Below are 17,118 nucleotides of genomic sequence, written 5' to 3' on the forward strand. Positions count from 1 at the left end.
GCATCATTTATGTGGCATATGCTTTTCCTTCCCTTTTTTTAACATTTAAATTTACTTACTATGCTTGCCAGTCATCTGAAACAAGGTGAGTATTTCATGCTACTTAACATCTGTTCATTGATATAGTTGGTTTAAAGAATTCTAATTTGAATTTTTTTTATCTAAGAGATCAAAACAGCTTGGGAGAGAAAGGGGAATTAGACTAGCAGACTGAACTTTGCTAAAACTGCAACAAATTCACATTCCTATTTAAATACAATGTAAGATAATCTTTCTTCTGTTTAGAATTATAAAATAGGAGCATCACAAAACCCTGAGTAACTGGAAATTGTAATAGCCCTGATAATATCTTAAGTATTCACTCTTGTAAAGTCTTATGTGGGAATAGCTAATTTATGAACAGCTCGTTGCCCAACTTATAGCATGCACTTCATGGTGTGAATTTTGCAGTATTTAAAATCACTTGTGTCAAGCTGAAAGAATTTGGCATTAATTTTAGTCTAAGTAAAGTATATTTAAAAGCAAGTTGATCCTTGGACTTAACTGAGTGTGGCTTGTTTTATAAACTATGATAGACTTTGAGATATAGAGCTGAGGAGTTCTTTGTATCTTTGAATACCGAATATTCCAAAGTTTTAAAGAAAAAAAAAAATTTAATTCTGTTTTGGGAAAGTACTTCATTATGCAGTCTCACACTATTTTCTTCCACATGATCATCGACAAAGTTTTAGGACAAGGAACAGTTCACTATGTAATTTTGATCCTGAACTACAAAATAAAATGCTGTTTTTAAAAAGAGCTGCTAGGCTACTTCAGCAGGAGTGAACTGTGCTCTGTCCCATCACTGTTTTTTCTAATTGTGAAATGGGAAAAGGATTTTGGAATAGCAGGATTCTTTGATTATGTTCCTCACACTGAGAGCAACGTGTGATCTAGCGACAAGGGAAGTGTGAAAGAGAATATTGCCAAGTACGTGTTCTAGCAGATTTTATTCCAAATAATATACAGCTAAGCTGCTAAGAATTGGTGATTAGGCTTTTAAATTTTCCTTTCAGACATACACAATCATTTGGGGTAAAATCCCAGCAATCATAGCTTGTCCTGAATGTATTTTTCCAGCCAGTTCCACAATGTAATAAGCCTGTGACTAGAAGACAGAGGTCCTTGAGAAGGTGGTGGCCACAGCTGAGCTGTCACCACCAGTGCAATTTATCCAACTATATGCTCACAAAATCAGCAACAATGTCTTGTACAATCCTGTTTATTGTCTACTGGTTTTGTCTGGACATGAAGGCAAGATACTAAGACTTTGGCACCTTCCAGGATCTTACATACTTTTGAAGACTGTTTCTCTCTTCTGTGTCAATGAGACTGTAAGATATCTAAAAAGATGTAAAATATTTAGAAGTAATGGAACTTCTGAAAAAAAAACAGTTCTAAAACTGAGCTGTCTTGTAATTGAAACCTCTTAACTCTGAGCATTAAATCAGTTCCAGATAATTACTTGAAATATTGTGAGCTAACTTTAGATGAGAAATTATGCTTTGAAAGCAGCTTCATGTAAAACGCTCACATAGTTAACGGGGGCCTGAAAGCAGGGGACTGTTTGTACATTAGATGAATAATTGCTGCAGTTTATTTTGTGTGGGAGACTAATGTAAACAACTTTGACAGCACACACTGTTAACAGGACTACTTTTTATATTTTATGTATTTTCAACTGTTTAGTACTGTGAAGTAGGTTCATTGATTTCAAGGTAACTCCTGTCTACGAAGTTATAGACAGACACGTGTTTTTGCAAAATGAGGCTTGAGTTTCACATTTTATTTTTATGTCCAGTAGTATCACAATGTTCAACTTCGTTCCTCATGGTTCTTAATCCATATCACTTGAATTTTATTTTACTGGACTAGTACATGAATACACAGATTTCAGCCATTGTCATGGAGGTTGTGTTAATTTCCTTTAACCTGTGTTTAATCTGTTTTAAATTAATTAACTTAATTGCTTCTTATGTTGCAGGAACATATCTGTTGCTCACAGCTTTAGTGAGAACTCTGAATATTTAAAACAAAACTTGGTCTGATAAAGCCATTTAGAATGTGATGCTATTGCACCTATTTTTTTATTATTACATGTTACTTTTATTTATTTGGTGTTCTAGTAAAACATGAACCTAACTACCTATTTGGAGGTGCTGCTTCAGGGTACTACATCTAGCATATATAGTGGACCTAAAATACTTTATTATACTCTGAAATCTCTTTCCCCTTTTCTCTATTCACCTTCTGCAGTCACCTTCATTAAATGGCATTGAGTGGTCATGTGTCAATGCCATTTTATAAAATGAACTGCAGAGAGATTTACTCCTTGCTTCCTATTTCATGTTCATTCATGCAGCAAGGAAAGGCAGACTTGACCTAGTCCTGTTGATTTATGTGCATATTAGTATTAATTCTACAGATTGGGGGGATGTTTTAAAGCATTCTGGACAAATTGTATTAGAAGCAACAGTTAACTGTACTTAAGTATAGTTAGAGCTTGGGAAGTTTTACATTATTTTATCCTTCTTTATTTTGTTATTTCACATTAAGCCTTTTTTAAAGCATCTTTTGCACAATTAAATCCTTCTGCAGTAAATCCTTCCTATGAAGGAATGATAAATGTAACAAATTTGAGCCTTAACAGGTGTTTGGTTCAATCATATTTATTTGTTGTACTGTATTCCCTTGAAACTTTCCTCTTTTGCTACCTTTTAGGGGCTACTGGCTTCAAAGGACTTTGTTTCTAACTTTCCCTTGTCATGAATGCCTTTCTTTTGGGCAAAGGGTAACTTGGAAAAAAGAGAGCATCCTGACAGAAATTATGCCTAATGATATACTTGGAGTACATTGTCTCTGTGTGTTGCTTTGACTCAGCTTTTCATTCTCTTGTTTAATGTGAATAATTATGTAGTTTTACTACTCTAAGACATGAAGTTACTAGACCTGCACTGAATACAAAATAGGACAACAGGAGATAAATATAATTAAGCACTTTGTCCATTCTCAGACATCTAAGAAAGTCTCTCTGTTAATAGACTTGAAATTTTTCAAGAGTGACCTCCTCTAAGTAAACCAAAACTGAAGTACATTTCAAGTAAGGTGATGCAATTAATACTTTTCCTGATTCCAATGTAGCTATATAGTGTTTAAAAATGTTAAGTGATTTTGTAGATATTAATATTGGTTTCTGTGACAGAATTCTATTGATTGAGTTCAGTGTTTGGAACTTGAACTAATTCTTCTAGACTTCTACTCATAGGAGCAGTCAACATAAGCTAAAAAGATAACTAACCAGTACAGTCACTCAGCATGACCAGTGAGACTGGGGTGTAACTCACAATGATTATTTGTTAGAAATTGCTTTTCTTTTTTTTCATTCACTGGGAAGACAGTTTTTAAAGGATGTCCTCTTGCTCATGGGATGCTGTGTATGGAGAAATAACTGTTAACCAACAGCTTTTGTTAAGCCTAAAAATATTCCACAAATGCCTGAAGTTTCAGCTAAAAAGGTCATTCTACCTGTGCGTTGAACCTATTTGAAACTAAAATAAATCTACCATGGAACCTGGCATTACTGTTCATGCTCATGTTTCAGAACATAGCTGTACCACACAGCATGGTTTCAAGAACCATACATAAGAAATACTATTTACGATATTTGAGATGTTCCCCCAAAACCCCTACCTGAAAGAGTTTCTTCTCTTCCCTGTAATGCGCTTATAAGGTAATAGCAAAATAACAGAACAAGTAGTCATGAACATTTAAAACTATATTTTTTGTATTCTAAAATAAATGTGTGAATATTTAATGTACCTCTACTCTTTTAGTCACACTTCAGGGTGTGGGGGAATGGAAAGCAAAAAAAAAGTATCTTTAAAAGGCAAGGATTTTAATAGGTATGTTTCTCATCAAGACTGGTGGTTTTGGTTTATTAATTCACTGCAAAATATGATGCCTAAAACTAGTTTAAGTTTACGGTATGTCTGCCACAAATTGGACAAGTGGTCTGTTATCATGCACTCTCCTCATGTCGTTACATTTGGTAGTTTTGGGGTTTGCCGGTAACTGATGACTGCTCTAGCAGGGGGGGTTGGACTAGATGATCTTTCGAGGTCCCTTCCAACCCCAGTGATTCTATGATTCTATGATTCTATGACAAGGTTAGTATTTGGTTATTGTGTATTATGAGCTCTCATATATAAAACCTGATCATGAGCAGCTTTAATGCATAGCAGAATATTTTTTACTTTTCTGTACCTTTTTAAAGATGAATAATTACTGCACACTACAGCATGGCCTTAGGTTATGCTGTGATTAATCCAGAGTAACCCATTGTCTTTGTTAGAGCTCTTCTATCATTCCCCATTGTAATTTAATTCAAAATACAATACTGAAGTTGTGCAATTTCCATTCCACTTGGACACTGTTACATGTAGGCTAGGGGTTGTTTTGCCCTTCCTGTCTTCTACAAAAGCTTGTCTCCTTGTATAAATCTGATTTGTGAGGGACATCAAGATGTGGCAAACTCATTATCTTAAACTGGCAATAAAAGAGCATGGTATGTGTTCACTTTTTAAAATGTTCTCTATTTATTCAAAGTGCAGAATCTGACCTATAATTTAAACTATAATTTAAATCTTAATTAGGTCAGAGTGTGCTTACTACGTCTTCAAATGTTGATTCAAAACATGAAAGAGGAAATTAGATGGGTGGGCCAGTACATACAGTGCCTGTGGGTTCCCAGTGGCACTGGGAGGTTCCAGCCTAAAATGGGTTTTGCCAGATACGCAGCATCCAGGGAGGCTTTGGTTGAGAGAGAAAGAAAATGCAATTGGAGATAAGTCCCTGATACCTAAAAGTGCTATTTAGAAGTATTCTAGAACACTCTAGAACAAACTTTAAAAATAACCCAGCACAAAGCATTTGGAAGGAAATGTAGTTCTGAAAGTTCTCTCCATTCCAGGCCCTGTTTGGGCAGTATTCTGTGTAACAAAGATAAAACAAACCTGTTTCTCACCGAGCATTCAAAGCCTAAAGACTTGAAGGCTGCAGTTAGTTCAAGTGCTGTGTGAGACTGAAATAACACCCTCCCAGCGTCAGGTTTTCCATTCTTGACGCACCAGGTGAATGGGTTGTTTTGTGGAGCGTTTACACTGTGGTGGCAGGGCCGGCCAGAGGAAGGGAGGGTGAGAGCCCTGCGAGCGCTGAGTCAATGCCCGGCGTTGTTGGGTGTCTGTCAGTACTTGGAGCCCTCGGGTCGCTGCCTCGGTGCTGCCAAGGATTAGCTCAGTGCACTGCTCTGGCAGCCCATCCTCACAACATGCTTTTCACCAAGAGGGAGAATAACTTCATTTTAAAAGGAACAAAATTCTGTAAGGGCAATTATTTCGAGAGCCATTTCAACGCTCACCCGGAATGTCTATAACTTCCCAAATAGCTTTCTAGTCTGTGTATTTAAACCAAACTTTGTAGTTTTATCTGTATTTCTTGATTATGTTTTCTTGATTTCTTGCAACACTTATTTTTCTTTTTAAGTTGCAGATAAGTGTTTACATTCTTCTGATTTTAAAAGGCCATTACAGTCTCAAATGTATCTTTTCAGTTGAGTTTGGTGAAACAAAACACTATGGACTGAAGTGCATTCACTTAAACAGCCTTAAAATAACAAAGTGGCTTTCTCGTGTCTGTTACTTCAAGTGTTTATGTAACTACATTGTATTTACTTTTCTGTTACATATGAGCAACTAATTACTATAGCACCTCGGCTTCTCAGAGTATTTATCTTTTTGTAGCCGCCAGCAACTTTAAATACAAACAAAAAAAGCACGGTGCTCTGTAGGCTGTACAGGACTCACATAAACTATTTAAAAAAAAAAACAAAAAAAACCAAAACCAACACAACAAACAACTAGCACCCTTCTGTCTTTTCTATCATCCGGAGTGAGAATTGCTTTTTCTTGCTAATCAAGGGGTTGACTGTTCTCATTGTATTCTGATTCCAAGTTGCCTGCAGTGCAAAGAGAGACAGAGGTGGGGACTGGGGCATGAAGAGGGATTCCTGAAGAGTCAGGAGAGATGCATGTTTATCTTCCTCAGCTGCCTGTTTCCCCAGAAACAATAATGCAGGTCCACATTTTACATGATTTCGTTAAACATCTGCTGTGTAATATTGCTTCACAGGACAGGAGACGAGGTTCTCTTTTCAAATAAATTAAAATGTTGAGATGTCATAACTTGAGAATGACATGCAAGGAGGGAGAAGGTTGGTGATGAATACCCAGGCACTAGGGGAATGCATCTCCATTGTGTGGGAAGGCTACCAAAGCACCAGCATGCACATTGGGGAGACAGGTTTTGATGGCTGAGGAGATTTTGAGAAAAGAGAAGATGAGAAGGTTCTCATTAAAAGTTATGCCATTCCTTTTATTTAGCTTTTTGCTTGCTTTTTTTTTTTTTTTTTTTTTTTCTTCTTAAATTACCTACACCTCTTGGGAGCTGTTATTGTGCACCTGAAGGATGTGCAGCATTACAGGATGATAAGGCTTTGCTGACTAACTCAGGAACATAGATGGTAGAAAACAAGATTTGCAAAGCAGCATGTTGAACAGTTAATGCAGCTTTTTCTCTTTTTTCTCTTTGATGAAAGGAAACAGAGAATCACATAAGATAACAAATAGGGGACATGCAGAGCAGCCCCCTGCAGTGACTTCACCAGGGATATGTAATCAGAATTCCAGAATTGTGTGTAGCTTTGTAAGGCCTGCCTGTACATTAGGACAGCACTACCACAGGTTTAATACTGTGAGCACCTGTACAGCAAATGCTCCACACTGGGATAACTGCAAGGTTGACTAGAATAGATCAGTTCCTGGAGGAGGCATGCCAGTGAGCCAGCCATGGAACTGACCCTGCTGTTCTTGCCATGAAAATGGAATGACAGTAAAACACCTCTCTAGTTGAGATTTTCAGATGCCCACACTTCAGGAATCTTATCATGGACCCAACACTTCCAGGTTTTTTTGTAACGGCTCCTGGTTGGGATCTGGCAATGGTCTACAAGGTCTAATTTGGGTGAAGTCAAACTGGGCAGTTCAGGACACTTCCAACTGCTTTTCTCAACAGTATGTTGCAATCTCCTAGACAAGACTGGCACACACTCAGTGTGTCAGTGCCAGCACAAAGAAGGGAGCAGGGATGATGTGGCCAGCTGTACCCAGAGCAGGGTGGTGTGGCTGGCTGCAGGCAGGGCAGGGCCACAGCAGGCACAGTTTACATTGGTTTGCACCCACATCCACACCCAAAAGCATTGAGGTGTTTTTCCTTCATAATCCTCCTCAAGCAAAATGAAGCAGTTCAGCTTTTAACTGCTGGTGGTGAAAAGGAAGCTGTGTAACTTTGTGCTGGAAAACAGCAGAGTGTAATAGGAGTATTTAGGAACTGTTAGGAGGATGCTGAGAAATCTGCTCCTCCTTGGCTGTTAGTTAATTCTGTACAGCCAGGCTGTAATCCCTGGTAAAACAGCACGGGAAATAAACCAGCAGATACATGAGATCTGTTGTAGCAGGTGTGCTGTGAATGATTGTGAAAGGTTACTTTCTTAATTCTGAAGGTGTGGTTAGTTAATAAACATTAAGGTTTAACTTTCAGACTAAAAATGGATAGCAGCTATTTGGATAGTAACAACTATCTCTAGTTCTTGTGTGTTATTCTCTGACTTGGCAAGAGAAGAGGCTGTTACTAAATCAATACGAGCTATTCTGAGAGAAGGAAGTATTTATTTTGTCTGGCACTCCATGTCCCTTTTGCATAATAATGTATGATTAATTATTATAACTTCTGAGTTTCTTGGCTTGTCTGTGGCTGGATCTAGTTAGTTATTTAAACTGCTGTGATGAGCAGGAGCAAGACATTTCCCATTCCTCTTAAAGACCTTCTATTTAATAAATATATTGGTTAAATATATTTTATTACTGCACTTTGTTAACTAACTTCAGAACTCTATGAAAGAAACAAATATGTTTGTATGTTTATCCACAGGCCAAGTTCTCATTGAAATTTCAAGAACACACAAGAAACTTAATGACAGTCTAGAGGAGAGTGTAAGTTACACAATTTTAAAAGAATATTTCCTTTTGCAATTATTACTTTTGACAGTTTTTAATATCTCTTCACTTGTTTGTTTTTAAAGTTCAAAAAATTTCATAAAGAAATTATATCTGAACTGGAGAAGAAAACAGATCTGGATGTAAAGTATATGAATGTAAGTACATTCAATTCTAAAAGTCACATTTTATTGATCTCTTGCTAGTCAAAGAATTTTTCAGAAATTGTTCCTTAACAATTAATTGATATGTTAAAATGAACTTTAGATATATAAACATGGCAAAAATGTTCATGCTTATTTGAGTTAAAAAGGAAATGAACCCATGACTTAGTAGCATTTTTAAACTAAAGTTGAGAGAAGCAATTGTGCAAGTCATCTGATGTGTACCAGTGACATTTCATCAATTATGGTAGTGCTTTTTAGTCACTTACCCAGTGACACTGCTGACTGCATTAGGAGAGGTTTTAAATGCTTTCATTGCAGGCAACTTTAAAGAGGTACCAAACCGAACACAGAAGCAAATTAGATTCCTTAGAGAAGTCACAGGCTGAGCTGAAAAAAATCAGAAGGAAAAGCCAAGGAGCACGAAATGTAATGAAATATGAGCATAAAGAAATGGAGGTGAGTGTAATGCCTGTTAAGTTATTCATTTCTTTGTATGAGAACTGGTCAATGAAATGTTAAGCTATTACAGGTCACATCTGAGTCTGTTTTAAAACTTGACTTCTGAAGTTTACCACCTATTTTGTACATACAATGTTATTAGCTAATACGTGTAGTTCCACTGTGCGTTTTTTGGCAACAGTTAAACTCTACAGTTTCAAAGAACATGCATTTTTTTGTTCCTCAAAGTTGTTTTATATTAAAGGCACTCCTAGAGTATGTATTCCAGTTGAAATTAAGCTTTGTAATGCTCTCCTGTACATATTCAGAGCCTGCTGCTTCTGTTTCTAGCTTCATCCCTTGACCATTACTTGGTTAATTCTTTTTAATTTTTTTTTTTTTAAGTACCTCTGTAACTACACTTTTATGCAGAGCTTTACACAGGAAGCCAGCCATGCTATGCAAATTCAGTAGTAATTTGCTATGAATTATTTTCCCAAAATAGCCAAATGCCAACATCTCTTATCACTTTTTATAACCTTTCTTACTGATCTTAAAACAGCATTGCCATCTTGAGGCCAAGTAAGAAATGACAAGGCAATGAAGACAAACTTAACTACATATTCTGCTTGTATCTCAGAAAATACTTGCCGTTTTTATTTGGCACAATACTTTTATTTCATGGTAGCACATATATTTTTTTCCTCCAGTTTTTCCTGTTTGAATTTCCTTTTGAAATAAAGCTTTGTTCATAACAAAGTACAGTAAGCATAAATTGTACTAGCTCCTATTTCTTACTACCTATCTATTTAACATGCATTCATAACAGGTATTGGAGTGAGAATTCAAGGATTAGCATTTATTCACAGTTTAGCCATCATTCCTCATAACCTCAGACAAATAAACCTTAGTCTTTTTAGTAACTCATTTTCCCCTCTCTACAATGAAGCAGAGATTCATCATAGCTTTGTGAGAGTGAATGTAACTGCTACAGAGCAGATGAAGGTAATGAGTCTAATTTTTTAGTGCTCAGCAGAGTTGTTGCTTTGCTGTCATATTCTTATTTACTGCAGCATTTTAGTGAGAGGCTAAAGGACTGTTTTGTCTTTTTCCTCATTCTCCCCCCACCACTCCCAGACAGATTGTTGATTGCCTTTAATGAGAGTGCACATTTACCTGATGAGATTAGGGTTAGTAGGTGAGTGCATGAAAAGGGAGACTTGAAAGCAGAGCCACCCTACCCCACCCACCTTTCCAAAAACTGTTTCCAAAGCTTTTGGAGTTTGCTTCAGTGATTGGATATAGTACCAACTAAAATTCAGAGAATGCAGGTGATTATTTTTTCTTGTTTTCCTTAGTATTTGGAAACTGTGAGCTCTCGACAGTCTGATATTCAGAGGTTTATTGCAGAAGGCTGCAGAGAAGCTCTCCTTGAAGAAAAAAGAAGGTTCTGTTTTCTGGTTGACAAGCACTGCAGCTTTACCCAGCACATGCACTTCTATCACATGCAGGTCAGTGGCATGAGTGTAAACAGAAATCCCTCACGTCTAATTATATAGGAGATCTTAAGTATCTCTTGCTCTATGAACATAAGGCTGCCATAAATAGCTAAAAAAGGCCATAGTGCAAAACAAGGCTTGTGATCAGTTCACAGAAGATGTTTACAAGGCAATATTCTCTTAAATGTCTTGTAGCAACAATAAAGAGTTACTGTGATTTTTTTTTTTAATCATGTATTAAGAAAAAAAATGTATGGCCAGTATCTGGCCCTGAAAAGGGACTGTCTCATTATTTGTTTCAAAGAGTTATCTCTTATTAAAATCCCTGAAAATGCTTCTCTTTCGCTTGTGTTCTTATTTTGGTATAATTAAAATTAACAAGTATTTCTGAGCAATTTTATGAAAAAGCATTCTCTTTGACAAGTACCTTTTACACTTGGTTGCAGTGTGCGGAATTCCTAAAATCCAAGCTGCCTGGGTGGCAGGAAATATGCAGTGATGCCACCAAAGTGCCTGAAAAAGTCAGAATGATGATAGATGAAATAAGGACACCTGGTTCCACTCCAGTGTCAGGAACCCCCCAGCCTTCACCCATGATAGAGAGAAATACCCTGGTACGTTCATTGATGGTTAAGTTTCTCTCTTGTAAAGGTGAGCAGGGAGGGTTCACTAGCTCCTTTTGTACCTAAGCATTTGGGATCCAACCTATAATACACCTCTTGGAAAATACTGGGGTTGGGTATGAAAGCAAAATCATTAAGCCGAACCTCTGCTACTGGAAAAATAGTGTAGTAGGCAGAAGCTCATATCCAGACAAGGCTTGGGTTTTGGGTGCCTAGGAATTTTTCGGCAGAGCCCAGCCTCATGACTGTGTTTTAACCATTCCATCTCCTACCTTCTTATCTGTAAGTTTACATACTCAGTACTTCAACATAAACTTAAACAAAATGTCATTTTCTGTTTTCTCTCCTACTTCCCTCCATGATTCTTATTAGCATACTAGAATACAGGTTAAATTCTAAATTCTACCTATTCGTGTGTATGTGTGTCACCTTTAGTTGTTGAATTTCTAAATTAGATTTGTAAACTTCAAAAAAACCTCTGGATATTACCTAGGTGTAACTGCAATTTGAGGAAAAAAGGGCTATGAGAGTATTCCCCACTCACAAATGTATAGCAAGAGATAGAAGAAGCCTCTTACAAACTACTTTATCAGCAATTTCATATGAGCATGAGGACTTACTGATGGGTCTAAATACATATTATTTGGGAATGTTTAAGCATTGCTTTCTAGAATTTCATGTTAAAAATAGGTTGTCACTGTCTCCTCAGTATTGTGATACTGTTGCTTTTGTGATTCTAGATCGGAAATGATTTTTATCACCATCATGAAAGTGCATCCAAGGTGCCTCCTGCTCCTGAGGGCAGGGCATACACCAGCCCTCTTGTTGATATGTTTAACAATCCCACCACGGTTCTGAAGAGCTCTTCTGAAAAACTAAACCATTCAGCAGGTAAGTGTCACTTTGCAAGCTATTTAAGTGTAAATTACATACTGTAGTGTTAAAAATGATCTTAGGACTTCTTGAATACTATGATGATGTAAATTCCAGGACATACAGAGGAGTAGAAAAAGATTTTTATAAGGCATTTCTAAGGAAGGATTGTTTGCAGTAAAATTCATGCCAAGATATAGGTACAGTCTATTTTAATCACTTTCTGATTAACCCAGCTTAACTGCTCTTGTGATTTGCCATCTTATCAGAAGAATGGACTCTGTAATTTTGAAAAAGATACATCTGAGTTATTTGTTTCAGTGCACACAAATAAACTACTATTACTGACTGGCTTTAAAGGCATGTAGCACTTGGGGAAGAATGCACATGAGACAAAATGAGCACAGTCTTGCATTTCTTTCCTGAATTGCAAAATCCTATTCAGATTTGTTTTCTAAGTTCTAATATAGATAATTTTTTACTTTCTCTGCTATAGAGAAGGAAGGGAAATAACTAACTCTAGATCACAACATAAGAAATGCAGAAACTCTTCAATCTGATAATAACAATTCCAGCATTGCTTCCTTAAAAATGCGTTCACAATATCTTGTACTGGTCAAATAACATAAAATATTGATACCTCCTTTACATTGTCTTCTGATAAACAACTGGTGTCTGCAAAGTGCCAAGTATCTGCAACACTCACGGGTCCAGCTGCAGCTGAGTGCTGGGCACATTTGAAAAGGAAATCTTGGACTTTATACACAGTTACCTTTTTTTAGAATGGAAAATTTTCAGAGGTCTTTTACAGCTGTGAATGTTTAGCATTTTTCATGCCAAAAGAGGAAAGAAATTGCAAGATAAAACCTACATAGCTTTTAAAGTCTGCCAGCTTTACTGTGATGGAACATGTGTCTGTGTATATAAATGCACATGCTAGAACTTCATAGTGATAAGAAACGTTGCAGATAATTGAGAGGTGTCTAAGTGCAAACCAAGCCGTACAAAGTCTCAGAACTTAATTTGCACCTGAATGTTCCTTGATCTACTTTATTTTTTCCTGCCAGACTACTAATTGCATTTACTTTTGTTAGCTTGTGGCTAATTTTACTTTTCTATCTGCTTTGTTTTTCTTTTTTTGATACAAAATTCAGATGATGCCAGTTTGTTGCGTTCCACTTCTGTCGCCACGGGGCTAAATATAATGAAAAGGCAAAAAGTCAAGACAATCTTCCCACATACTGCTGGAAGTAACAAGACGTTGCTCAGCTTTGCACAGGGGGATATCATCACACTTCTGGTAGCTGAGGAGAAGGATGGTTGGCTTTACGGAGAGCACGACTCAACTAAAGTGTAAGATAATCAGTATGTGACCCAATTTGAACAGGAAAGAAAAGTAAAGTCTCATCAGATTTCGTTAGCAGATACTGGTAAATGGTTTTCCACCATGTTTGCTGGCAATCACTGACTAGGGACCTGGAGTCTTTCTGTAAGGTGCATCACTGCACTCATTTTAGGGAGATTTTGTACACTAGTTAGGTGTCATCAGAAACTGGGTCTTTAAAAGTTAAATCTAAGTTCATTAAGGCTACTGCTTTGCCCACTGTTGTCTTTTGAAAGATCTTTCCAATTTTATATGAAACTGAAAAACTTTCTCATTACAGAAAAGGATGGTTTCCATCATCATATACTAGACCACTAGAAGAACCAGAAGAAAAAGCATTTGCCCCAGTGCCAAGGTAACATTTTGGGTGAGACTTGCAGAAATGCCCACATCTTCCCTAACATTTATAAAAATGTTATTTTTCTGCTCATGTTCTTTGTTAATCAGTAATGTATAAAGTAACTGCTTTCTAACTGTCTGTAGCATGATGCCTTGATTACATCAACATGTTTTACTGGTTACACAAAGACCCAAGAACTTGGTTCACCCCAGCTTTAACTGGGGTCCCAATGACTTCAGTGGGATTGTACACCTTTATTAACTTCCAGCCTATGCATTTTCGTACCTTCCTGGGCCTAAAGGTAAGTGAAAGATACATATTAGAGGAACTGAAAATGTTACTTGTTGGGTTCTGTCTTGCAGCCCTGCACCCATCCGAAGTGTTAGTTCTGTAAATCTTGTGGAAAAAGGTGAAGTTGTCCTCCCACCACCTGACTACCTGGGGTCTTTGCAAACAGATAAAAGAACGGAGTCTTCCAGAGATACTACTGTTAAAACACCAAGTGACAGACCAGACAATGCAGGGCTGGTGAGTAATCAACACCATGAATCCACAAGTTCTGCCCTGCTTACTTCTCCTGACCTACTTAGCTGAGCTCTTAAACGAGGCCCTAGAGTGTTCTTCTAGAGCTACTTGTACTGGACTTCAGCAGCCCTTCCATGCAGCTGTCTTCAGCAGTACCATGGGTTAGGGTGGTTTTGTGTGAATGTTGCTGAGACATGTTTGTATAATGTCAATATTCAGCAAAGCCACAGCTGAGTGGAAATATATTTTTATGAATAGATAATACTATATAAAGCTAGTATTTCTGCTAAGTCAGCTGTTAAGGCTCCTATTAGGATGTCACATTTATCTACAGCATTTTTAACGTAGAGGTATTAGGCTTTGCAGGGGTGAACAGGTCTTTTTTTATATTGACAAGTGAAGAGAAGGAACTGTGTTTAAATAAGTAAAAATAGAAACATTTGCTTAATGATAATAAAAATATGACCAACTTCCAATACATCTACAGTTTTTTTCTAGAACTCTAGAAAAAACAAACTACCATTGGAAAGACACAAGCATGACACAGTTTACATCAATTGCCAGTAACATCTGAATTTTAAACTATTATCTGCTTTTCAGAAGCATGAAGACAGAATTTTAACAAATGGGAGGAAAGGAAATTGTATTAATTTTCTTTCTTGAGTAAATAGTGTATCTTCAAAGGAATCATTTTTGTAATCACTTCATAGATTTTGTATCTAGTTCTTAAAAGAACAGGTCACTTCAACTTCACAAATAAAAAGAATGGGAAAAATTGCTGGAGGTTCAGCTGTACAAGCCTTTCAGAAACATCCCCTTCAGTTGTGCTGGGCTTTGTAAGGATTCTGTACAGCTATTTCAGAAGAGCAGCCATAGATACAACACAGAGACACTTCTAACTGCTGCCAAAATATCTCTTGCAGATGCAGAAATTGCAACAAAAGAATTATTTTTTCTCTCTCAGGGAGGGGAGAAAAGGCTCATGCTTCCCATTACAGAAAAATCTGTGTTTCCTTAAAATGCAGAAAGAACTCGAAGTAGAGCGAAGAGTCTTTCATAACAAAAAGGATGAAAGTTGCTTGACAAGAGACTTGTGAAGCTCTCCTCTCAGATCTTAACCCAGTTAGACTAAACTAGTTTGGGGATATCTTTTTAATCTAAATGTTTATATTAAAAGATTAGCTGTGGGGGTTTTTTGTAGGTGTTTGTTGTTGTTTTTTCTGTCAGAACAGTCTAGTATTAGCATCTATATATTAATATAGCATAGGTGAACCCACATTCAAGTAAGTGGTTTTGTTCCTCAGTAATGACCATTGTTGTGAAGGAAGTTTGTAATTTGTGCAGTGGTGTCATGTTTCTAGGACAACATTTTTCTATGAGGAATAAAACTTTCCCAGCACACAAAATTAATATCGAGAAATAAGATCTAAATTTTAGTGTTCAGTCACTTTCAAATAAAATATCTAGGAACTTCTAAAATTATTATGAAGATGACACATTTGTGGTTTTCACTTTTGGACAAAGAAGCAATGAGCCTTGACAATTAAGCAATGTCAGAGCTACCCATTGGTTCATTTATCCTCTGGCTGTCGAGACCTATGGGATCAACACGTCCTTCAAACGTAATTATGTGCACAATGGTTAAAAGATGTATCAGCCTGTGGAAGTTGCCAAGCAAGCAGTACAGTGTGATCTTTGCCGTGACAAGAAAAAGGTGACCTAAAATTAGTGAATCTGTTAAATTGTCTCAGTATCACTGTACAGTGCTGCTGTTTTCAGTCTGGCTAACTGTCCTCAGTTGGTCTTCAAGAGCAGGTCACCTTAAGGGTTGTTTTGTTTGTTCTGATGCATTAGTTCAGGGGCTTTAGGAATGAATTCAAGGCTTGTGTGCTAACATTTGTGTTGAGCTGAAGAACCAAGAGGAATGGCAGATCATTTAGTCAACAGACCTAGAAGAGGATTCTGATTGTAACACTATATTGTTTGGAGGACAGAATGGGCTTATAAAGTGGAAAACAAATACATAGTTTTTGAGATTCTAAATTTACACAGGGAAAAGCAATATTAAAAAAAATTAAGTTAGGAATTCTGGAGCATAAAGACTAGTCTTGTGGAGGTACCCTACAACTCATAGCAGCCACCTTTTTAGTGTGATCCCATGATTCTTCTTACCTGTTAGCATTCAAAATAAGGAAGAGAACCATATAGGAGAGCTGCTGCATTTGTACCCAAGTGTTTTGCTCCGACATATTTACTTTCGTTCTCTTGGAAAGTTGCAAAGCTTCCTTGTCTTTTCCACTGCCATGCAAGTCACCAGCCCCCATACCACTGTAAGGCTTTGAAAATAAGCTCAACATTGCACCAGGCTGGTTTGTAGACTTGTACAGAATTTACATACATGTAAACCAGAATGTCTACAGTGTCTTTTATGCAGAAGCAGGAAATGATTCATTGAAGCATCTTATTTTTGTTTCAGAATATAAAGGAAAAAAAGTTCAGGATTTCAAGAGGGAAATTTGAGGAATAGTTCTTGCAAGTTAAATTGTTCATGCTGGATCATGCAGGACAGTACTGTGCAGAGCAATATCAACTTAAAAAGACTTAGTAGTTGATGGAGCTTTGATAAGGGTTGTTTTCAGTAAGAAGTAGCATGTAATTCAGGCAGTCCTTTGTTCTAACTACTTTTAAGGACTAATTAAGCCTAATTCTAAGGTCTAATTCTATTTATGACTGATGTACATGAGCAATTTCATTGGAATCACAAGCACATGCTTAAGAACCCTTCTGAATTAGGTTCTAAATAAAGAGCTTCTTCACCTCTCTCATGGTATTGTGAATACAGTAGCTAGGAACTACTGGTACAATAAACAGACAGTGCACCTGTGAAGGAAAAGCTTGGGCCTTTGTGCAGCACTGGGATTTTGAGTATTGCAAACAAAATGCCCACACAGACTGAACAACTAGTACAAGTCCAGCTGCTACAAAAGAAGGGACTGCACATTTCTTCTTCTCTGTGCAAGAAAATTTTGACTTTGAACTTTGACACCTACTGGAAGCAATGCAATTAGTTTGCAGCTTGAAATATGTAATTTTAAAGTATGATTATTACTAAAAGTTAGAGG

General features: G+C 37.0%; 1 protein-coding gene across 1 annotated transcript in view; it reads left to right on the forward strand.

Annotated features, from left to right (window-relative positions):
* Positions 1-17,118, forward strand: part of BAIAP2L1 (BAR/IMD domain containing adaptor protein 2 like 1) — a 38,459-nt gene that overhangs the window by 19,686 nt on the left and 1,655 nt on the right. The window contains exons 4-12 of the mRNA XM_051632531.1: positions 8,083-8,144; positions 8,234-8,305; positions 8,633-8,770; positions 10,111-10,263; positions 10,698-10,865; positions 11,615-11,765; positions 12,902-13,100; positions 13,412-13,486; positions 13,834-13,999. Coding sequence (XP_051488491.1) covers positions 8,083-8,144; positions 8,234-8,305; positions 8,633-8,770; positions 10,111-10,263; positions 10,698-10,865; positions 11,615-11,765; positions 12,902-13,100; positions 13,412-13,486; positions 13,834-13,999 — 1,184 coding nt within the window. The remainder of the gene's footprint in view (positions 1-8,082; positions 8,145-8,233; positions 8,306-8,632; positions 8,771-10,110; positions 10,264-10,697; positions 10,866-11,614; positions 11,766-12,901; positions 13,101-13,411; positions 13,487-13,833; positions 14,000-17,118) is intronic.

The sequence above is a fragment of the Apus apus genome, chromosome 14, assembly GCF_020740795.1.
Source record: "Apus apus isolate bApuApu2 chromosome 14, bApuApu2.pri.cur, whole genome shotgun sequence".
Lineage (NCBI taxonomy): Eukaryota > Metazoa > Chordata > Aves > Apodiformes > Apodidae > Apus > Apus apus.